Source organism: Corvus moneduloides, chromosome 1 (assembly GCF_009650955.1).
Source record: "Corvus moneduloides isolate bCorMon1 chromosome 1, bCorMon1.pri, whole genome shotgun sequence".
Classification (NCBI taxonomy): Eukaryota; Metazoa; Chordata; class Aves; order Passeriformes; family Corvidae; genus Corvus; species Corvus moneduloides.
Genome location: NC_045476.1, coordinates 163560632 through 163578093, shown reverse-complemented (window position 1 = coordinate 163578093; position 17462 = coordinate 163560632). Strand labels below are relative to the sequence as shown.

At 42.1% G+C, this 17462-nt stretch overlaps 1 protein-coding gene across 3 annotated transcripts in view; it reads left to right on the top strand.

The window, feature by feature from the left end:
* Positions 1-17462, top strand: part of TSNARE1 (t-SNARE domain containing 1) — a 468220-nt gene that overhangs the window by 358513 nt on the left and 92245 nt on the right. The window contains exon 10 of one of the 3 annotated variants that reach the window (XM_032134532.1): positions 8671-8737. The exons of the other annotated variants lie outside the window; for them this stretch is intronic. Coding sequence (XP_031990423.1) covers positions 8671-8737 — 67 coding nt within the window. The remainder of the gene's footprint in view (positions 1-8670; positions 8738-17462) is intronic. 3 annotated transcript variants of the gene reach the window in all.

The window sequence follows — 17462 nt, the reverse complement described above, 5'->3', positions numbered from 1 at the left end:
AAGGCAGGTGGCATCACGGGCTGCTGCAAAGAAAGTCAAGGTTTCCAAGAATTCCATGGTCCAGTGGAAGCAGAGATGACCGTCTGGACATTCTGGGACAGAAAGGTCTAGAATTGCTGTGTGCGTAAGCCTGTGTTCACACTGTGTTCAAACTGACTTTATCAGCACGTAAAGGCAAATTCCTGCCAGCCGTACATCTGGCAGGGAGATCAATTCTCCTCACAGGAGCTTCGGGTTATATCGACTCCTTGCAAGGGGCACAGAGAACCACTGGCACCATGTCAACATGGATATTTTCATACTTAAACCCTTAAGCTCTTCAAATCTTTTCCTTCATTGCGCCTCCACTCTACCTTCCCCTCTTACTGTGTGTTAAACCTGTTCCCACAGCAGTTTCCCAGTTCCAGCATCAGTTTTATCCCAGCTGGCATGTGCAGTTAAATCCTAAGCACAGACTATCAATTCTGTCTTCACAGAGTATTCCTGGCTATTCAATTTGAGAACAAAGTTTAGAGAAGAAAATTCCCTTCATCTCTCCTATTCCTTGCTTCATATGTTAGGTGATTTTTTTTTGTGTTGTGTTGATCAAAACAGTGATACAAAAATATGATAGACCTGAGTTTCCTCAAGAAAGTTAGAACAGTGACTTTCTTGTTTACCCATGTTAGCAGATTTCAGGATGCTGATATTATGGAAGTAACATAGAATCATAGAATCACAGAATGGTTTGTGTTGGAAAGGACCTTAAACAGCATCCAGTTCTAACCCCCTGCCATGGGACAGGAAGCAACAGTGTTCTTTTGGCTCTTTGAAAGGAGGGGAATTTTTGAATGAAATAACCTTTACGTTTCCATATTCTACTGTAAATCAGTAGAGTAAGAGAAAATATTTATCCATATCTATAAATTTAGAGACTCTGTTTAACCATGGGGACTAGCCCTGTGCAAGTGCCAGCATCTCCTACACCTTTTCCTTTCATTCACCGAAGAGGCACCTGTTAAGTGTAGAATATCTGCAGGCAAGAATATTTACCTTGATCACCTGCAAAGTGGGAGTGTTCTCCTGCTTGACTCTTTGTACTCCGCTATCCCAATGGAAGAAATTTATGTCCTTCTCTGTGGGAAAAGGCTGGGATATAGTTTCCTTTTTTTCCATGAACAGGACAGTTAGATTAAGGAGGGAAAAGAATTATATTTGAGCAGCAGCCTGAGTTACACAAAATTAGAGGCAAAGTCAAGTGTTTACCTCAGAGCATGCCAGCAGTCTGTGGCCTCTGATCTTCCCTCATCTGCTCCTGTTATTCCAGTTCTTCCCTATTTCTTATTCCTTCCTACCTGTGCACGTCCTTTTGTCCCAGTTGTGTAAAAGTGGAGCTTATCTGATGATATAATTTGCCAAGTAAACCTATTTTTAGAGTAGTGCGGGCTATTGGGTACAATGTGAAAATGCAGAGAATGGAGTGCATAAGGGAGGAAAAAAAGTGATAGAGCATCATCCTGTTTATTCAGTTCCTGCTGGAATTGCCAGCTTTAGCTCCATTAGAAGTTCCCAGTTAATACAGGAAAAGGAATACTAAAAGGAAAGAGGTTGTTAAACCACAGGTTGCTTCACTCACTGATTTCTTGTCTTGATCTCCATTTAGCTCTGAAAAAATGTGTTTTTTCTAACTTCTTAGAGATCCTGTTTTAATGCTCAAATACCTCAGCCCAGACCCTTAATTTTTACAAGATATAAAAGTTGTTTTATACCCAACTGCTTACACATTTAAGCCTCTGAATCCCTTAGCTGGTTTTAATGCCACTCTGACAATGAACAGGGCTAATTCAAGATCTGTTCTTACATTTATAGCACCATAAAGAATGTTCGGAGTAAAGACTTCATTTGCATACATCATAAAAATAAACAAAATAATTTGCATAAAATCTGTGCATGGAGCACTGCTTTGGCTGAGTGAGGAGTCTTGGGAACTATTTGTAGGATGAGAAAGAGATGGGGGAGAAGAAGATGACTTTCCAGACATAGGAAGGCATTCATGGAATAGGATGCTCTGCTTCTTTAGGTTGCTAAATCCTTGGATATTTGCAGTTTCAAGGCAGACATGAGCTATAAAGATCCCTGGTAACCCCTTGAGAGGTGTTAGGTGATTGTGGCAGCTTCTCTGGGTTGAAAGTGATGATTGGTGGTTTTCCCAGTCAAGTCCAGGATTCTACTGGTCTGTCCAAAGAAATCCCAGTGATTGGTTATGAATATTTATCACACATCATTTTCCATCCGTGGCGGCATCCCCGGTTTCTCCATGGTGTGATTCAATATTGCTGAAGTCGGTAGCCTGCACTGGAACTGCACTGATTTATTCTGCAAGGTGAGAGTCTGGGACAGGGGCATGATGTGCTGCCCGTTAAGGATTTTCTGGAATTTCACACCCAGAGCATGGAAAATAACCCCAAAAGCCTCCTCTGATAGTGTTCATCTTAGCCATGGCTTCATCACTTTTTACTGCCATAGCTACTTTATTTTTTTTTAGAAAATAATTAAATAATTTTGGTTTGTTTTCATTACTTCTGTTTGCAAGGCTTGTCCTTCATGGTGCTCTGCTTGGAGCAAATTTGAAGCCAGAGGAGCACGAATTTGAAAGACACTGAGAAAAACCTACAGCTTCCTACAGCTTTTAAGAGTGCTTGGCCACTTTTCTTTTTTGGGGGCTTTGAATATATCATTCCAGATCTTCCCAGCTCTCTAAGTCTTTCGATAGAATGGTTTGGGTTGGAAGGGACTTTAAAGATCGTCTCATTCCAACCCCTGGCAATGACATCTTTCACTATCCCAGATTGCTACAAGCCTCATCCAACCTGGCCTTGGACACTTCCAGGGATGGGGCAGCCACGGCTTCCCTGGGCAATTTCTTCCAATGCCTCGCTACCCACACAATAAAGAATTTATTCCTAATATCCAATCTAATTTCCTGATTTCCCAATATCCAGTCTGATGTCTGTGACTCGTGCCTGTAAAATCATTGCCAGAGACAGCCTAAAAGGTGCTGTGCAAATAGTACAAAGATAATGGTCTTGTGAGCTAAGTGAAGTATCCTAAAGAGTTATGTGACAGCTTGTGGCTGTCCTGAGGTCTCCTGTCATCCAACTAATGAATGTAAACCAAAATTGCTGCTGGGATGGAAGAGCCTCAGGAAATATTTGAGTCCTATGCTTGAGTAATTAAGTCTAAAACCAGGGTGATTAGCTGGTGCTGGTGGGGAAAATGGCTCAATACACATCAGGATTTCACAGCCCCCTCTCATCCTGCCTAATGTAAAGGTTAATGGATCCAGGAGTTGCTGGAGCACATAGAACTTACCCATGGAACCTACTGACAAAGCAGCCCAAAGGGATTCAAGTCTAGTGCCTGTCTGTCCACCAGGCCACTGCCACTACAGCCAGGGCTTCCCTGTGGAATGAGGGGAGGGAATGCTGCTGCCTGCATCATCATTAGCTGAAGATGTTCACCTGTATTTCACAGGCTTAATTAATAAAGTCTGTGTTTGCCTCTTCACATTTCAGTAGTTGCAGAAGACTCTGTGTTATTAGAAATCCCACAGAAAGCAATTTGCAAGATTTCAAGTTTCTACTTGTCTTGGCCCAGATCTTCATGCAAAGACCCCTCCTTGCCACCCTTTGCCTTGCAATCTAAATGACAAGGAACGTGCCACACTTCACAGGCTGGGAGCATGCAGTGTCAGCTCCACAGACACAGGAACAGCCTCATTTCATAGAGAAGTAAAAAATATATGGCTTGACATTCAGTTTTAACCCATTAGTAAAAACCAGCTTGATTTTGGCTGCAGCAGCTGGGACTGGTATCTTTTAAAACTAGAGGAGCATTTAAAAACAATGGGGTGTTGTCACTGGCTTCTGGTCCCCACTATCAAACAGGTTTGGGTCCCAGGTCCCCTAAACAGACCAAGTCCAAGCTCTGGGTCTCTGAGTTCCTTGCCTGACCTATGGTTTCTTCTTGCTTTAAACACCTGAGATCTTGGTGCTCTTGAGGTGAACGTCCGTGAAGAATACGGTGAAAACCAAAAGGGGTGAAAGCAGGGGAGGCTGCAAAGGGCACTTTTGTTTTGTGGGCTCTGTGGATTTATAAGGCTTGGGAAAAAACTCAAGCCATGCATAGCAAGTTATTCATAGAATCATAGAATGTTTGAGGCTGGAAAAGACCTTAAAATCACCAAGTCCAACTGTCAACCCAGCACCACCACCATGTTCACCACTAACCCGTGTCCTCAAGTGACACACTCACGTTTTATGAACACTTCCAGGGTTGTGGATCCACCATTTCCCTGGACAGTCTGTTCTAGGGCTTTACAAACCTTTCCAGGTAGAATTTTTTCCTAATACCTAATAGAAACCTCCCCTGGTGCAACTTGAGGCCATTTCCTCTCATCCTGACACTTGTTACCTAGGAGAGGAAATTTGGTTTTCTCTCTGGCACTTTCCACATTCTGTTATACAGGCCACATATTTTGTGCCTGGAAATCGAAATGTTGCACACATTTTGGATTTTTTTTTTTTGTTCAGGAGTGGTATCTTTTCAGCTCTGAAACAGAATCCCATGCAGCTGATGGCCTGCATGGTGGTACGATGAGCAGGGCAGGCAGTTTGGGTGCGGTGCTGGCGACACCAGGCAGTAATTTATCCCATATTACACAGCAGGGCAGGAGCAGCTAATGAAGTGCTACCTAAGTAGATACTCATTTGTGTGGCTCCGATTAAACCTTTGGAAGCATTTCCAGCGGAGCACGTGGCACTAATGAATCTCATTATTACAAATTGCCACGCAGAGCCAGGTGCACGGGGAGGCTTTGCCATCAGCCCTGTGCAGCCACAATTCCTGCAGCTGTAACTTTGTCTGGACAGGGCTTACATCAAGGATTCTCCAAGGTGGGCTCCGCTCAGAGGCAGCATTTAAAAAAAAATATTTCTCTTGATTTATTTTTTCTTTTTCTTTCTGAGCAACCTGGTCCAGTGGAAGGTGTTCCTGCCCACAGCAGGGGGATTGAACAAGATGATTTTAAGATGCCTTCCAACCCAAACCATTCTATGATTCCAGGATGTCTATTTTTTAATTTTTTCTGCCCCTCCTTCTCCATTTCTGCTTAACCATACCAGAGAATCAGAAAACAAGAATATCCAGAATAATAGAGATCATTCTTTGTCCAGTTCTCCTGACTTTTTTCCTAGAGATAATGCAGGAACAATCAAGCCAAATAAGATCAGTCTGTGAGGTTTCTATCACTTTTTTTTCCTCTTCTTCACCTTATTAATATTGCAGCTGTCGCACTCTATAATCTCATGCATTAGCTTCACCCAGGCACGCAGCTCTGTGTTGATTCGTTTATTTTAATCAAAGTTTTGTCTCCTGATATTTTTCCCTGTCCAGGCTGGAACAGAGAAAATGAAATTTCAATAGAAAACACACACACAAATCATTAATATTTGACCTCTGAAAAGAACTCATTTATTAAACATTTTTTTCATCCCTTCAGGGTATTCAGAGACATAGTTTCTTTGTGCGTTACTTTGACAGTAATACTGGAGCATCTCCCTTGGGCTCCTCTAAGTGATCTCAAGTGTGCACTAATAGCCCTTTGCCTTTGGCTTTTATGAGTATAACACACATTTAGTCACAGGATCCCCTTTGGGTGATGTGGGGATTTTGGTTTGGTTTTTTTTTTTGATATGGGGATTTTGTCTTTTTTTTTTTTTTTTTTTTAATTTTTTGGGGTTTTCTGGGGTTTTGCTCTTGGTGTGGTTTTGGCTTTTTTATTTTTTGGAAAATTTACAAGAAGAGGTTTGTTATGTTTCAGTATGAGCTATAGGAGCCTTCTCCTTCAGCTCTGGGGTTTTAACAGCTGGAGAATATTAAACCTTCTCATATATGTATATATGTATGTATGTATGTATGTATTTGGGTGTATAAAATGATTGATTGCCACAGAGCAAGATCCTGGATGCTGGTTGTTGGTTTTCCTTATCCTGAAGCATGTTCTCCTCCTGATGGTAAATGGCTCCAGGAAGATGTTGACAAACTGATCATCCACTCATCTCGTTCAGGGTGACAGACACTCTTAGAGACAAGTTAGAGATTGAAGGGCCTGGAAGAACATGGTAAAGAAAATTAAAAATCCAATCAAAACAACATAATAAAATCAAGAACCAGAACTGCAATTGCTACACTGAGCACTAAATCTTGATTGGGGGTGTTTCAACAAGCTGTTTGTCAAAGTTTAACAGAAGAAATCTTTTCCACACCTGGGTAGAAAATGGGGTGTTTCTGGTAAAGGAGGACGTAGGATCATGTTGTGAAGTGGTGTTAGTGGGATCACATGGTAGAATTCAAGAGTTTGTGCATCAGTGGGAATTTAAAAATGTTAGTTTTTAGCAAGTTCCACAGCTTGAAGGTGGAGCATGTAACTGTGGAGCAGTCCCTGGTGTTCACAGCAGCACGGGATGTGGGACATTGTTAGTCCTCAGGTGTTAGATGATGTCAGTAGACTTTTTGTTTTGGAGTGGGCAAAGATCTGGGACTGTGGGGGAGGGCTGGATTGTTTGGTCGTAGAATCATAGGATTATAGAGGCTTAGAATATGCTGAGTTGAACAAAAATCAACCAAGTCCAACTCCTGGCCCTGCACAGGATAACCCCAAGAATCCCCCCCTGTGCCTGAGAGCATTGTCCGAACACTTCTTGAGCTCTGTCAGGCTTGGTGATGTGACCACTGCCCTGGGGAGCTGTTCCAGTGCCCAGCCACCCTCTGCATGAAGAGCCTTTCCCTGATATCCAACTTAAACCCCACCTGACACAACTTCAGGCCATTCCCTTGTGTCCTATCACTGGTCACCAGGGAAGAGATCTGTGCCTGCCCTTCCTCTTCCCCTCACAAGAAAGTTGCAGACCCCACTGAGGTCTCTCCTCAGACTCCTCTTCTTCAGGCTCAACAGACCAAGCCACCTCAGCTGCTCCTCCTACTTCCCCTCCAGACCCTTCACCATCTTTTTGGCTCGCCTCTGGAAACTCTCTAATAGCTTTATATTCTTCTAATTTAGAAAATGAGCACAGTGGTCAAGGTGAGGCTGCCCCAGTTCAGAGCAGAGCGGGACAGTCACCACTTCATCCTGGTATGGCTTCATGTCCTCTCCTCTGCTCCTCTCAAAAGCTCTTTGGTTTTATTATATGGAGTATCTGGACAAGCTATAGACAGATCAGACCCAAGGGATCTGCATTTACCCCTGCAAGTGGCCACCTTCCCAATTTGTGCCGCTTCCCAGATAAAACCCCAAACTCAGCCCAGTTTTCCTGCAAGACCAACACTCTGTTTGCACTGCCTGGGTCATGAGGCAATTCCTGGAGACTGTAGTCAGTGTCTGTCCCATTCCAGAGCTGCCCGGCCACCCACATGTGCTGTCTTTAAGGGGATCAGGTCTGTGTGCAGCACTGAGCCCCTGAAGCAGCAATTAGCAACAATTTCTGAGTTTTCTTGGTTAAACTCTCATTGTGTCTCACCAGCCCACTCCTTCCCTCCACCCCATCCTTCCACAGCCAGCTCCTTCTCGAGATCTATTAATATCCTGTGATTTACCTACACACAAAGAATGTTACTTTCTGATTCCCACCGGGCATATGGAACAGATGTCTCTTTTCAAGGGATTTTTCAGCAATTACAAATAGTGCAGTGTAAATAAGTTTTCCAAGACCTTCAGTTATGCTCATTACCTTGATGCTAATGAGAAATGGGATCAAATATAAATCCAGCAGCCTATAAATTTGGGGATGAAGAGGCTTGCTTAGGTCCACAGCTTTAACAACTGAATGTGGAGCCAGCACAAGAAGGCACTGGAGATATTTGAGGCAAAGCTCCTCAGGATTTTACTGGGAGCTTTGCGTGAACCAGGATCGTGACTCAGACTCTCGTATTTTTACCCCAGACATTACATAACATAGTCTTGCTTGTACCCCTTTAAAGGGGCTGCTATTTTAGACCCTCAGGGGTGTAAAGTCTTCAAGGAACACCCTTTTTCAAGGGAAATCATGGGGTAACACAAGTGTTAAGGTTCTGCTTCTGGGGAGAGAGGATATTTTTAACTGTTGGGTACTCAAGTATTTTTAGCTGCACATGCATCAGGTGCTTTAGATCTGGAGACTGCAAGTCCAATGTCTCATTAGAGCCCTCCTGGTTAGAGGTTTGGGGAAAAAAACCACAACAAACCAACAAAAACACGAAATCCACAACAAAACAGAAGCGGCAGCCTTGTCTGTTTTCTTGGTAGTGCTGCTTTGATTTATCAGGACCATTTTTGCAAGCTGCTACATGCAATGCCATTTCTTCTTCACAGGAGAATCTTAAAATCATGTCATTTATACCCACATTCGTGCATGTTTGGATCTTCTACCACGGATATTTTTTGCTCTAAAGATTAGAAATAGTGCAACAGAGCAGCTTCTTCTTTGTCTGGTTTTTAGTAAGAACAAGGGAGAAGAAGGGGCTGATGGGCAGAGAAATGTGACAGCCTTCACAGTTTCACGTCTTCAAGGAGAACATGTCCATTTGTCCAGCCCAAACGTGTCTCAGGGTTACTCAGTACAACTGACGTGTATTTAATATGCTGATTTTCTGTAGTTGGATCTTCGCTGGAGCTACACAGGAGATGAGGCAGGATTAAATACATCCCAGAGAGATAAAAAAGGTATGTCTAGTGCAGGAATGCGAAGCAGCCTTTGAAGTCTGTGGGAGGTATGACTGTTTCCTCCAGCTCAGAATTTGTATCAGATCATTGAATTCTTTTCAGAACTGTACATTAACAGATTTTTTTTAATGGTGCAGCTTTAAGCAAGTCAATGAGCAGTCTGTGGCAGAACTGCTGTGTTAAACTTCTGCTCTCTGTGTCAAGATCAATAATAAATCACCAACTCTACTCCTCAGTGTAAAGGGAAAGCGCATTTCTCCCAGAAAATGATCTAACAGAGGAAACCTTTTTTTTTTTTCTCCTCCCTTGATATATACTTAGAATAGATAGATAGGTAGATTCTATTTTAGTAGAATTAAGTCTCCCCATACATCCATAATAGATGTAAAACTGAGGAAAGGGTTGTTAATTCAGGAGGATATTCTGTGACCACATCCAACAATGAAAGGCATCCTGGAAAATTCCAAAATGTGTTTTTAAATATCATCATCCAGCACGAGGTGCCCAAATTGACTTTAGAAGTACATTGTTGTTATTAGGAGTTGCTATAATAAGCAGAATCAACCAGCAGCTATTTCCTGATGGGGTTTTATAATTGCTTGGTGGATATTTCCAGGTTTTGGCTCAGAGCCTTTTATTCTTGTTGTTAACAGGAAAAAAAAGTGTAATAACCAGTAGCTGCAGCCTACTGTGGAGGACACCATCCAAGTTGGGAGAATATGTAATGAGCAGCTTTGATTCACATTCTCTTACTCTTTAGAAAATAATTCTAGTCTTTAAAAGGCTCCATGCACCACTTAACTCAGTAATTGGCAAGAGGGGATGGAAATACAACATTCTGCAAGCAAAGTTGCACATTTCAGATTACTCTGTGAGGAGACCAGGCACTTTTTTGTCATTTATTCATAACTTGTTTCCAGCACTCAGTAACCATCTGATATCAGGCTGTTGGTCGAGTCTTGCTCTGCCTTGCATGGACAGATGCTGCCTTTGTGATCTCTGGGGTATTTTACAGGCACAGACACTTGGCATTCTTCCATGCCATATTTTAAGAGTTAGACTGGGCAGGAATTTGATGATTTCATGGCAGGGTAATACAGATAATAAAAGGAAGACATGGAGCTCCTGGAGCAGATCCTGTGGAGGGCTGCAAACGTGGTTAGGGACTTGGGCATCTCTCTTATGAGGAAAGGCTGAGGGAGCTGGGTCTGTTCAGCCTTAAAAAGAGAGTGAGAGGAGACTTCACCCCTGTCTGTCAGTGTCTGCAGGGAGGGCTCAGAGCAGGGCCCAGGCTCTGCTCGGTGTGCCCAGAAATGGGACAAGAGGAATGGGCAGGAACTGATACCCAGGAAGTTACACCTGGATGTGAGGAAGAACTTCTTTTGCAAGGACCAAGCACTGAACAGATTGTCCAGGGAGGGTGTGGAGTCTTCCTCTCTGGAGGTATTCCAGAGCCCTCTGGACACAATCCTGTGCCCTGTGCTCTGGGATGGCCCTGCTTGAGCAGGGAGGTTGGACCAGATGACCCCACTGTGGTCCCTTCCAGCCTGACCCATTCTGTGACTCTGTGATTCTGTGAACTGGCAATGAACATGAGGCAATATGGATGAGAGAGATCCATCCAAAAAAATGAAAGCATTTCAGTGTAGATAAATATAAATCCAAACAGCAAATGGAGAGGACAGGAGGGAAAAAGAAAAAGAAAGAGAAAGGGAAAGGGAAAGGAAAAGAAGAAAAAAGAGAAAAAGAAAAAGACATCATGCAGTGTAGCTTTAGTTGTCACTTTTTTTTTATCCCAGACATAGGATTTCATACCAAAATGCAAAGCACAGCAGATCCTCATTCATGTTGCTTTCTACTGTTTTCAGTGAGGCTAAAATTCAAAGGAACTCATCTGACCCTAAAAGCGTTGTTGTGCTCTGCCAATCTCAACGCTGCCTTTTCAGTAAAACTCCCAGGTACTGAAAGCAAAGCCCCTGTAGCACTGACAGTCTCTCTCAATTTACTTAACCTTCCACAGTCCTCCAGGAGGCTGGGCTCCAACAAGAGCATTTTTAAGGTACAAAATTTTGCTTTCTAGTTCACTGAACGCACGAAGAGCCGTTTGTTGACATTATCTGCCCTGTATCTTCAGGGGAGACAGAGAGTTATAAGTGGTGAGGTTTGTGAAATTCACTTCCAAAAGTCAGGGAAGCAAACAAGCAGAGAGCTAAAACATTCCTGGCAGGACTAAGTTCAATATTACAAAACAGAGAGAAAAAAAATCAGAGAAAATGAATGCATGGTGGGATTTAAAGCTAGAATTTAATCAGTTAGTTTCTCCAATACGTGCATATTCTTTATGGAGAGTTTAATTATCGTGAGATTATTAATTTGTTAAATGATTAGTATAGGATTATATCAAAACAGACAGATTTCTCATTACAAATATCTTGGTTTATCTCACCTCTGCAAACTACAGTGCCAAGTCTTGGAATATTTAAATTCTGTTCATCCTGAAGGGAAGGGAAGTTTTATATTCTTCTGGAAAAAACATGCACTATTTGTTTGAAAGCACACTTGGGTACTTGGACTACAATTTGGACACTGGATTTCCATTTTCCATTGTTGAAAGATGCCACTTCTGTCCAGTGAATCTTGGAAAAAATTCTTTACTTTTGTTCAAATATTTTCTGTGCAAATTGAAGATGCGATTCATCTGGTTCCCTGTGTTTGCTCTTTAATTATACTGTAATTTCTTTGGGGGAGGTGTGACAAGATGACACTTTGTTTAGAAAAAGAAAAAAGGGTAAATTCATGTTAGTTAACACACAAAGCTAAAATCAAACAAAATCTGCGTGGTTTCCCCCTTCTTTTTTGACAACAGAATAACATAAGTGATGGAATTGTAATTGCTATTTGGTTTAGTCTAATTAGACCTCAAAAATCTTATGGTAAATTATGATCTGAACTAAGTCAGACAAAATGCTGGGAGAATTTTTGCCAAACGAATTTCAGCCCAACTTCTTTAACAAATGATGGTCCACTGATTGATTGCCTCCTGGCTGAAATCCATGGCTAGGCTTTCCAGGAAAACTCCATGAGTTTCCACTCCCCACATTGTCACAGAGTCATTTAAATGTCAGGATTTCCCCTGTCAGGAAATGCCTACTCAGTTGATGTCTTGAGACCTGAGGAAGCAAAAGGTAAAGTCATTATCATGATTATTTTATTGTTACCTGAATTCAAGAAAGACCTGAAGCACCATCTGGGTGATGCCAGAGGTTTGTGTTTAAGGGGCACACTTTTTCCTGAGCTTGGTTTGGGATTTGGGAGCCACAGTGTTTAATGCAGGCAGTCTTAGGTAACTTCAGCAACCCTTCTAAGGAAACATCTGCATCTTAAATTGTGCTGCTTTGTGGAGGTACTTGAGAAGGTTCTGGTAAGAGAAGTAGCCCTTTCTCTGGTACAGGACAAATCACTCACCTTTGGCCAGGTCAAAGGAGAAAATTCAGGGACAAAGGAGAATCCATAAGGCAATCTTAACCTAAATACTGAAAGCAGTGGGGAAATCATTCCTGCAGTTCTATCCATTTTCCACTGGCCCACACTGGTGTAGATTCCCATCTTCATATTCTGATCTATTTCCTATGTAGAATTATAGAATTTCTTAGGTTGGAAAAGACCCTGAAGCTCCTTGAGTCCAACTGTTAACACGGCACTGCAAGGTTCACCATAAACCATGTCTCCAGGTGCCAGATCTGCACATCTTTTACATCTCTCCATGGATGGGGACTCCACCCCTTCCCTGGGCAGCCTGTGGCAACCCCTGCTTGACAACCCCTTTTGTGAAGGAATTGTTCCTGATATCCAATATAAATTTCTCCTGGTACCACTTGAGGCCATTTCACCCTATCTTGTTGCCCCTTTGGGAGCAGATCCTGACCCTCACCTGGCTCCGCCCTCCTGTGATGGAGTTGTAGAGAATGAGAAGGTCCCCCCCAAGCCTCCTTTTCTCCAGGCTGAGCCTCCCCGGCTCTCTCAGCCACTCCTGGTGCTCCAGACCCTCCCCCAGCTCCATTGCCCTTCCCTGGATGTGCTCCAGCCCCTCAATGTCTTTCTTATCATGAGAGGCTCAAATCTGACTCCAGATTTACAAGGTGTGGCCTCACCAGTCCCCAGCACAAAGAGACAATCCCTGCCCTGGCCCTGCTGGCCATGCTACTGCTCATCCAAGCCATCATATCCGTTTGAAGAATTACTTCACTTTCTGTGCACTTTAATGTCTTAAAAACTGGCCAAATTCCTCAGTGATCTATGTACTTAAGCTGCCTGCATTAAGAGGAAAGAAAAAGGGAAGGAATAAATGTAATAACCATTGAGTGGATTATTTTTCAGCCTCTAATATGGCATTGATCTAAGCCTCACAATGAAAATATAAGTGAAGAAACACAAATGAATTTGCTTACATAAAATCCGCTTCTTATTAAAAGCAGTAAGCAAGGCCTGGGAGAATTTATGCAATTCCTCTTCTTTGATCATTTCTTGCCTGCCTAGGCAGGACATCTTGGAAGCGACTGCCAGAGCCTCAGCAGCCTGGCAGTGGGGGACAACAGGAGAAGGGTGGGCGGGTTATGGGAGGCAGGTCCACATGTCCCAGCCCAGGTCATGCCCTGCCTGGCACCCAGCAGAGTGTGGCAAAGGCATCCCCAGTGCCCAGCTCATTTTGTGTTGCAGAGTTGTGGCTTCCACCTGTGCTGGGGGATGAAGCTTTGTCATCCTCTTTGTTGTCCCACACACCAAGCTGACCTCTGGCACTCCGCTGATTTCACCTGTTTCATGGCAACCACTTCAGCTCCAATCCTTTAGCCGAGGACTGACAGTATTTGTACCGTGCTTGGCACTCCAGACCCCTTTTTAAGTACTGCCATAAGCATGATTAACAGTATTTATTAAAAGTGCACATTATATTATGCATTTTACGAGGCTTCTACACATCCACAGCCTTTAAAACACGCATTCCAACTACAATTCTACCTATGCCAAAACAATATGGGAATTATTACACTGCAACAGAAAAAAAGGAAAAAAATTCAATAACACTTTATTACCTGCAGATGGAGTCACAAGAGATTTTATTTTTTTTTTTTTTTAATTTGGCTACAATTGATTTCACTATAATTTCTCCCTCATCTGTCTTTCAGGGATCATATTTGGATTGTATGTGCAAGGATTACAGCCCTTGGTAGTGGTAGCAGGCAATGCATGGGGTGGAAACCAAAAGCTTTTAATTCATGGACTGTTCCATATTGGAATTACTAAACTAGACACTAGAAACTATAGGTCAAAATCATGTAGTGATATGTTATCTCTGTTTTTCTGTGTAATCTGTTTTCAGAGACCAACATCCATTTGCTAAATCAGCCACAAAAAATATTTATTTTTATGATAATATTCCAGGGGTTTTAGATAAGGAAATTAAGCTGATGGGATGCATGTAAAAAATCAGTGAGCTCTTTGATATATAATCACTTGGAAAGTGAATACTTAATTTGAAAAAGATGGAGATTACAGGAAGCACTTAAAAGTGGATAAAGCACTGGTTTAGGGGAGATGCTGAGATATGATCAGTAGCTGCTGGATTTGAATTGGCAGTGCAAACTGGGACTGATCTTGTTTAGGATTTTCACAACGTGTTATTCTAGCCTGGTGCTCAGTCAGGAGGTATTGGGAGCTCAGGGGAAGAAAAGGATATCACAGAGAATACTTTTACCCCTGTTAGTGAAGCTGCAAATACATTTCCTAACAGAAAGTACCAGGTTATTCACTTAGGGATTAATAATTTTCAGTGTAAAATGGTATCACATCAGCTGAAATTGAGAAAGAAAAGAGCTTGTGCTTTCCAGGGTGGGAATAAATTATTAATGTACAGGTTCCTGAAAAGACATATGTGGCCATAAGATGTGTTAGACAAGGTATTTCTGGTGCTAAGAGTGATTATTGCCACTGTACCAGATACTGTGGGCACTTCAGTGGGAGTATTGTGGGTTATTCTGAGCAAAAAAGTGGATTTAGGGAAGAGCAAAGGTGACATGATGGGAAGAGGGGGATGTTACCTGAAGAAACACATTTTTACCTGCTGCGATCTGCAGCTCAGCGCTGAAATGTGCTGGCTGGCTCCATATGGGATAGCTCAGAAAATGCAAATATTGGCAGTGCATGGATAAAGTTCCAGCATGGAAACTCAGCTGTTTACTTCCCAAATACCAAACCCAGGGCTCCTGCACCTGACCCTTCAGTGAAGTCACTCAGAGCTAAGTTTGTCTCTATACAACATAATAGCAGAGCTAAAGAAGGGCTGAGAGGAACTGTTTGTCCCTCAGATCATTAATACTGGAAGAACAAACACTTATACCATAGCCATGAATAAATTCATGCCAAATTTGGATTCAGACTGTCCAAGAAAGACCACCTGACTCGGGTTTAGGTGGATCCTGATCAGCTGGCAATAGCAGGGGACAGGGCACCAATTTAGGTGCCTGATTCAGTGTGTGCTCCTAAAATAATCATAGTAATAAGCCCTTTCAAGAAAAGTTTTGCAGCCTCCCATCTGCAGTTCTTAATTCAGGACTCTACACTGCTCCTGTGACAGTGTTCCCCATATCACGGAATCATAGAGTCATTAAGGTTTGAAAAAATCTCTAAGATCATAAAGTCCAACCTTTGTTTTAGTTTTAGTGGTACCTGGGACCTGTTGTGGAATTATTTCTTATCACTTTCATTCCTTTATATGCCTTTAAAGTAATAATGTTGCATTATTTTAAGTGCAGTGAAATAGCCAAGAACTATGATTACATGACACAGTTCTCTTCAAGAGGAGGAGATTGTGCCTAAAAATGTAGGGGATCAGTTTCTTCTTAACTTTTTGGTTTTAACTGTTCACAGCTGCTGAGAATTGTGAATCTGTTCTGCCACCAGCTGTTCTCAAACCAGCCTAGAAAAAGCACAGCTCATATCCATGAGCTTTGGATTATGTTCGGTTTGTTTCTTTGCCTGATCCAAACCCAGCACTTCTAGTAAAAGAATCAGACACCTTTTTCTTCTTTGCAAAATTTGTTCCTTTGAAAATTCATCTGACTTTCAGGGTTGTTGTATCTTTGTTTTCTTGTTTAGGACACTTATCTCCGTGTGCTTTCCCAACCTCCCTCATACTCAGATTTTCTCAGATTTTCTCAGATTTTCTCAGATTTCAGTGCATCTCACCTGTGCATTGGATTCCATGGGTGATACTTTGAAGAAGGCCATTTTTTTAAATTAATGATGCAATTATGAAGGGATCTTGTTTATTACCTTAGTGACTTATCTCCAGGAGAATTGGGATAATTTGTCTCATTTGGGACCAGTAACTTTACACCTCAATTATTCTGTGCTGTTGCATAAGTAACACTGCCAGGATCTCTATTAGATGGGGACACCAGGTGACTTAAGGAAATTTAATACCCTGGCATTTTCAGCGGCACAGCACTTGGTCCTATTATTAATCAAGGCTCCAGAGCCTTATTCATCTCCTGATTAAAGATTTCAGCAGAAGGGAATCATGCAAGCTTTGAGTACAGTATTTTTAATTAGGGACAAGTTCAGGGTATCACTATGCATTACTACTTTAGTAGGTGTAATTAAAGAGCTGTAACGAGCCCACTTGGAAAAATACTTGTCTTTAAATCCTAGGAGCCTGCTCTGAAACAAAACAAAACAAAACAAAAAAAAAGCAGACCAAAAGAAATGGACCAATAAATCTATCCCTCAGAAATAGGGATGGGAAATTTCCTGTGGTCACTATGACCACCTTAAGGCTAAATATCTTTAAGGAAGGCGGGTCCAGACACAGGTCACAGTATGTAAAGCACACTCAGCCTTCCTTCAGGCTAGAAGAGAGCGGAGAGTCACTTCAGTTTAAGAAACAGTTTATGAATTATCTGTAAAAAGCATCAGGATTTGCTGTAGCTAATTTACACCATCCAAATATGATTTGCCTGCTTTAAACTAATTCATCTGGGCTCCTAGTGGGAAAAGAAAGACTCCTTCAATAAGGAAGTTATCCTACCCTGTGGTAAGTGTTTGAGATTGGTTATCACTGCAGACTGTTATGCAGCACACAGGATTTAGCAACTTGGGAAAGAAATTTGTTCCAGCTGCAATCAGAAGCCCCTCTGGCTTGCATATATTAATAATTTCTGCAGTGGCTGCTGCAGATTCCTTCAGGCTGATGCTTCCATCAGCTTTCCACCCTCTCTTCACAAGCTTCTTCCACTGCAAAAAGAAAACCTCTTCAAGATGAACCACACTGGGTTTGTAAAGCTTCCATGGTCATGGAGCACAACTGCAAACAAAGGGGGTGTGATACAGGACTGAGATGGAAAATTTCCCGAAAGTGATATGGATTTTAGTTGAGAAAATGTATTTAAAAATTACAAGCCTATTATTATGTGAAGCACATGCACCAAACCCAAAATAATGTTATTTTGCTAATTTGCCTACTGTTCCTTACTGGAGATTCATTTTCCATTATCTGTTTGGAGCTGACCTTGAGTTTCAGGAGCCATCAGGGAGTTCTGAGTCCTTCCCAATTCTTAGTTCAAAGGTTCTCCATTGCTAAAGGGAATAGAGTTTCATCTAATCTTGCAGTCAGGTTATAGCAGCTGAAAAAGCCTCCACACCTCAACTTCCAATTAAAACCTATCAGATG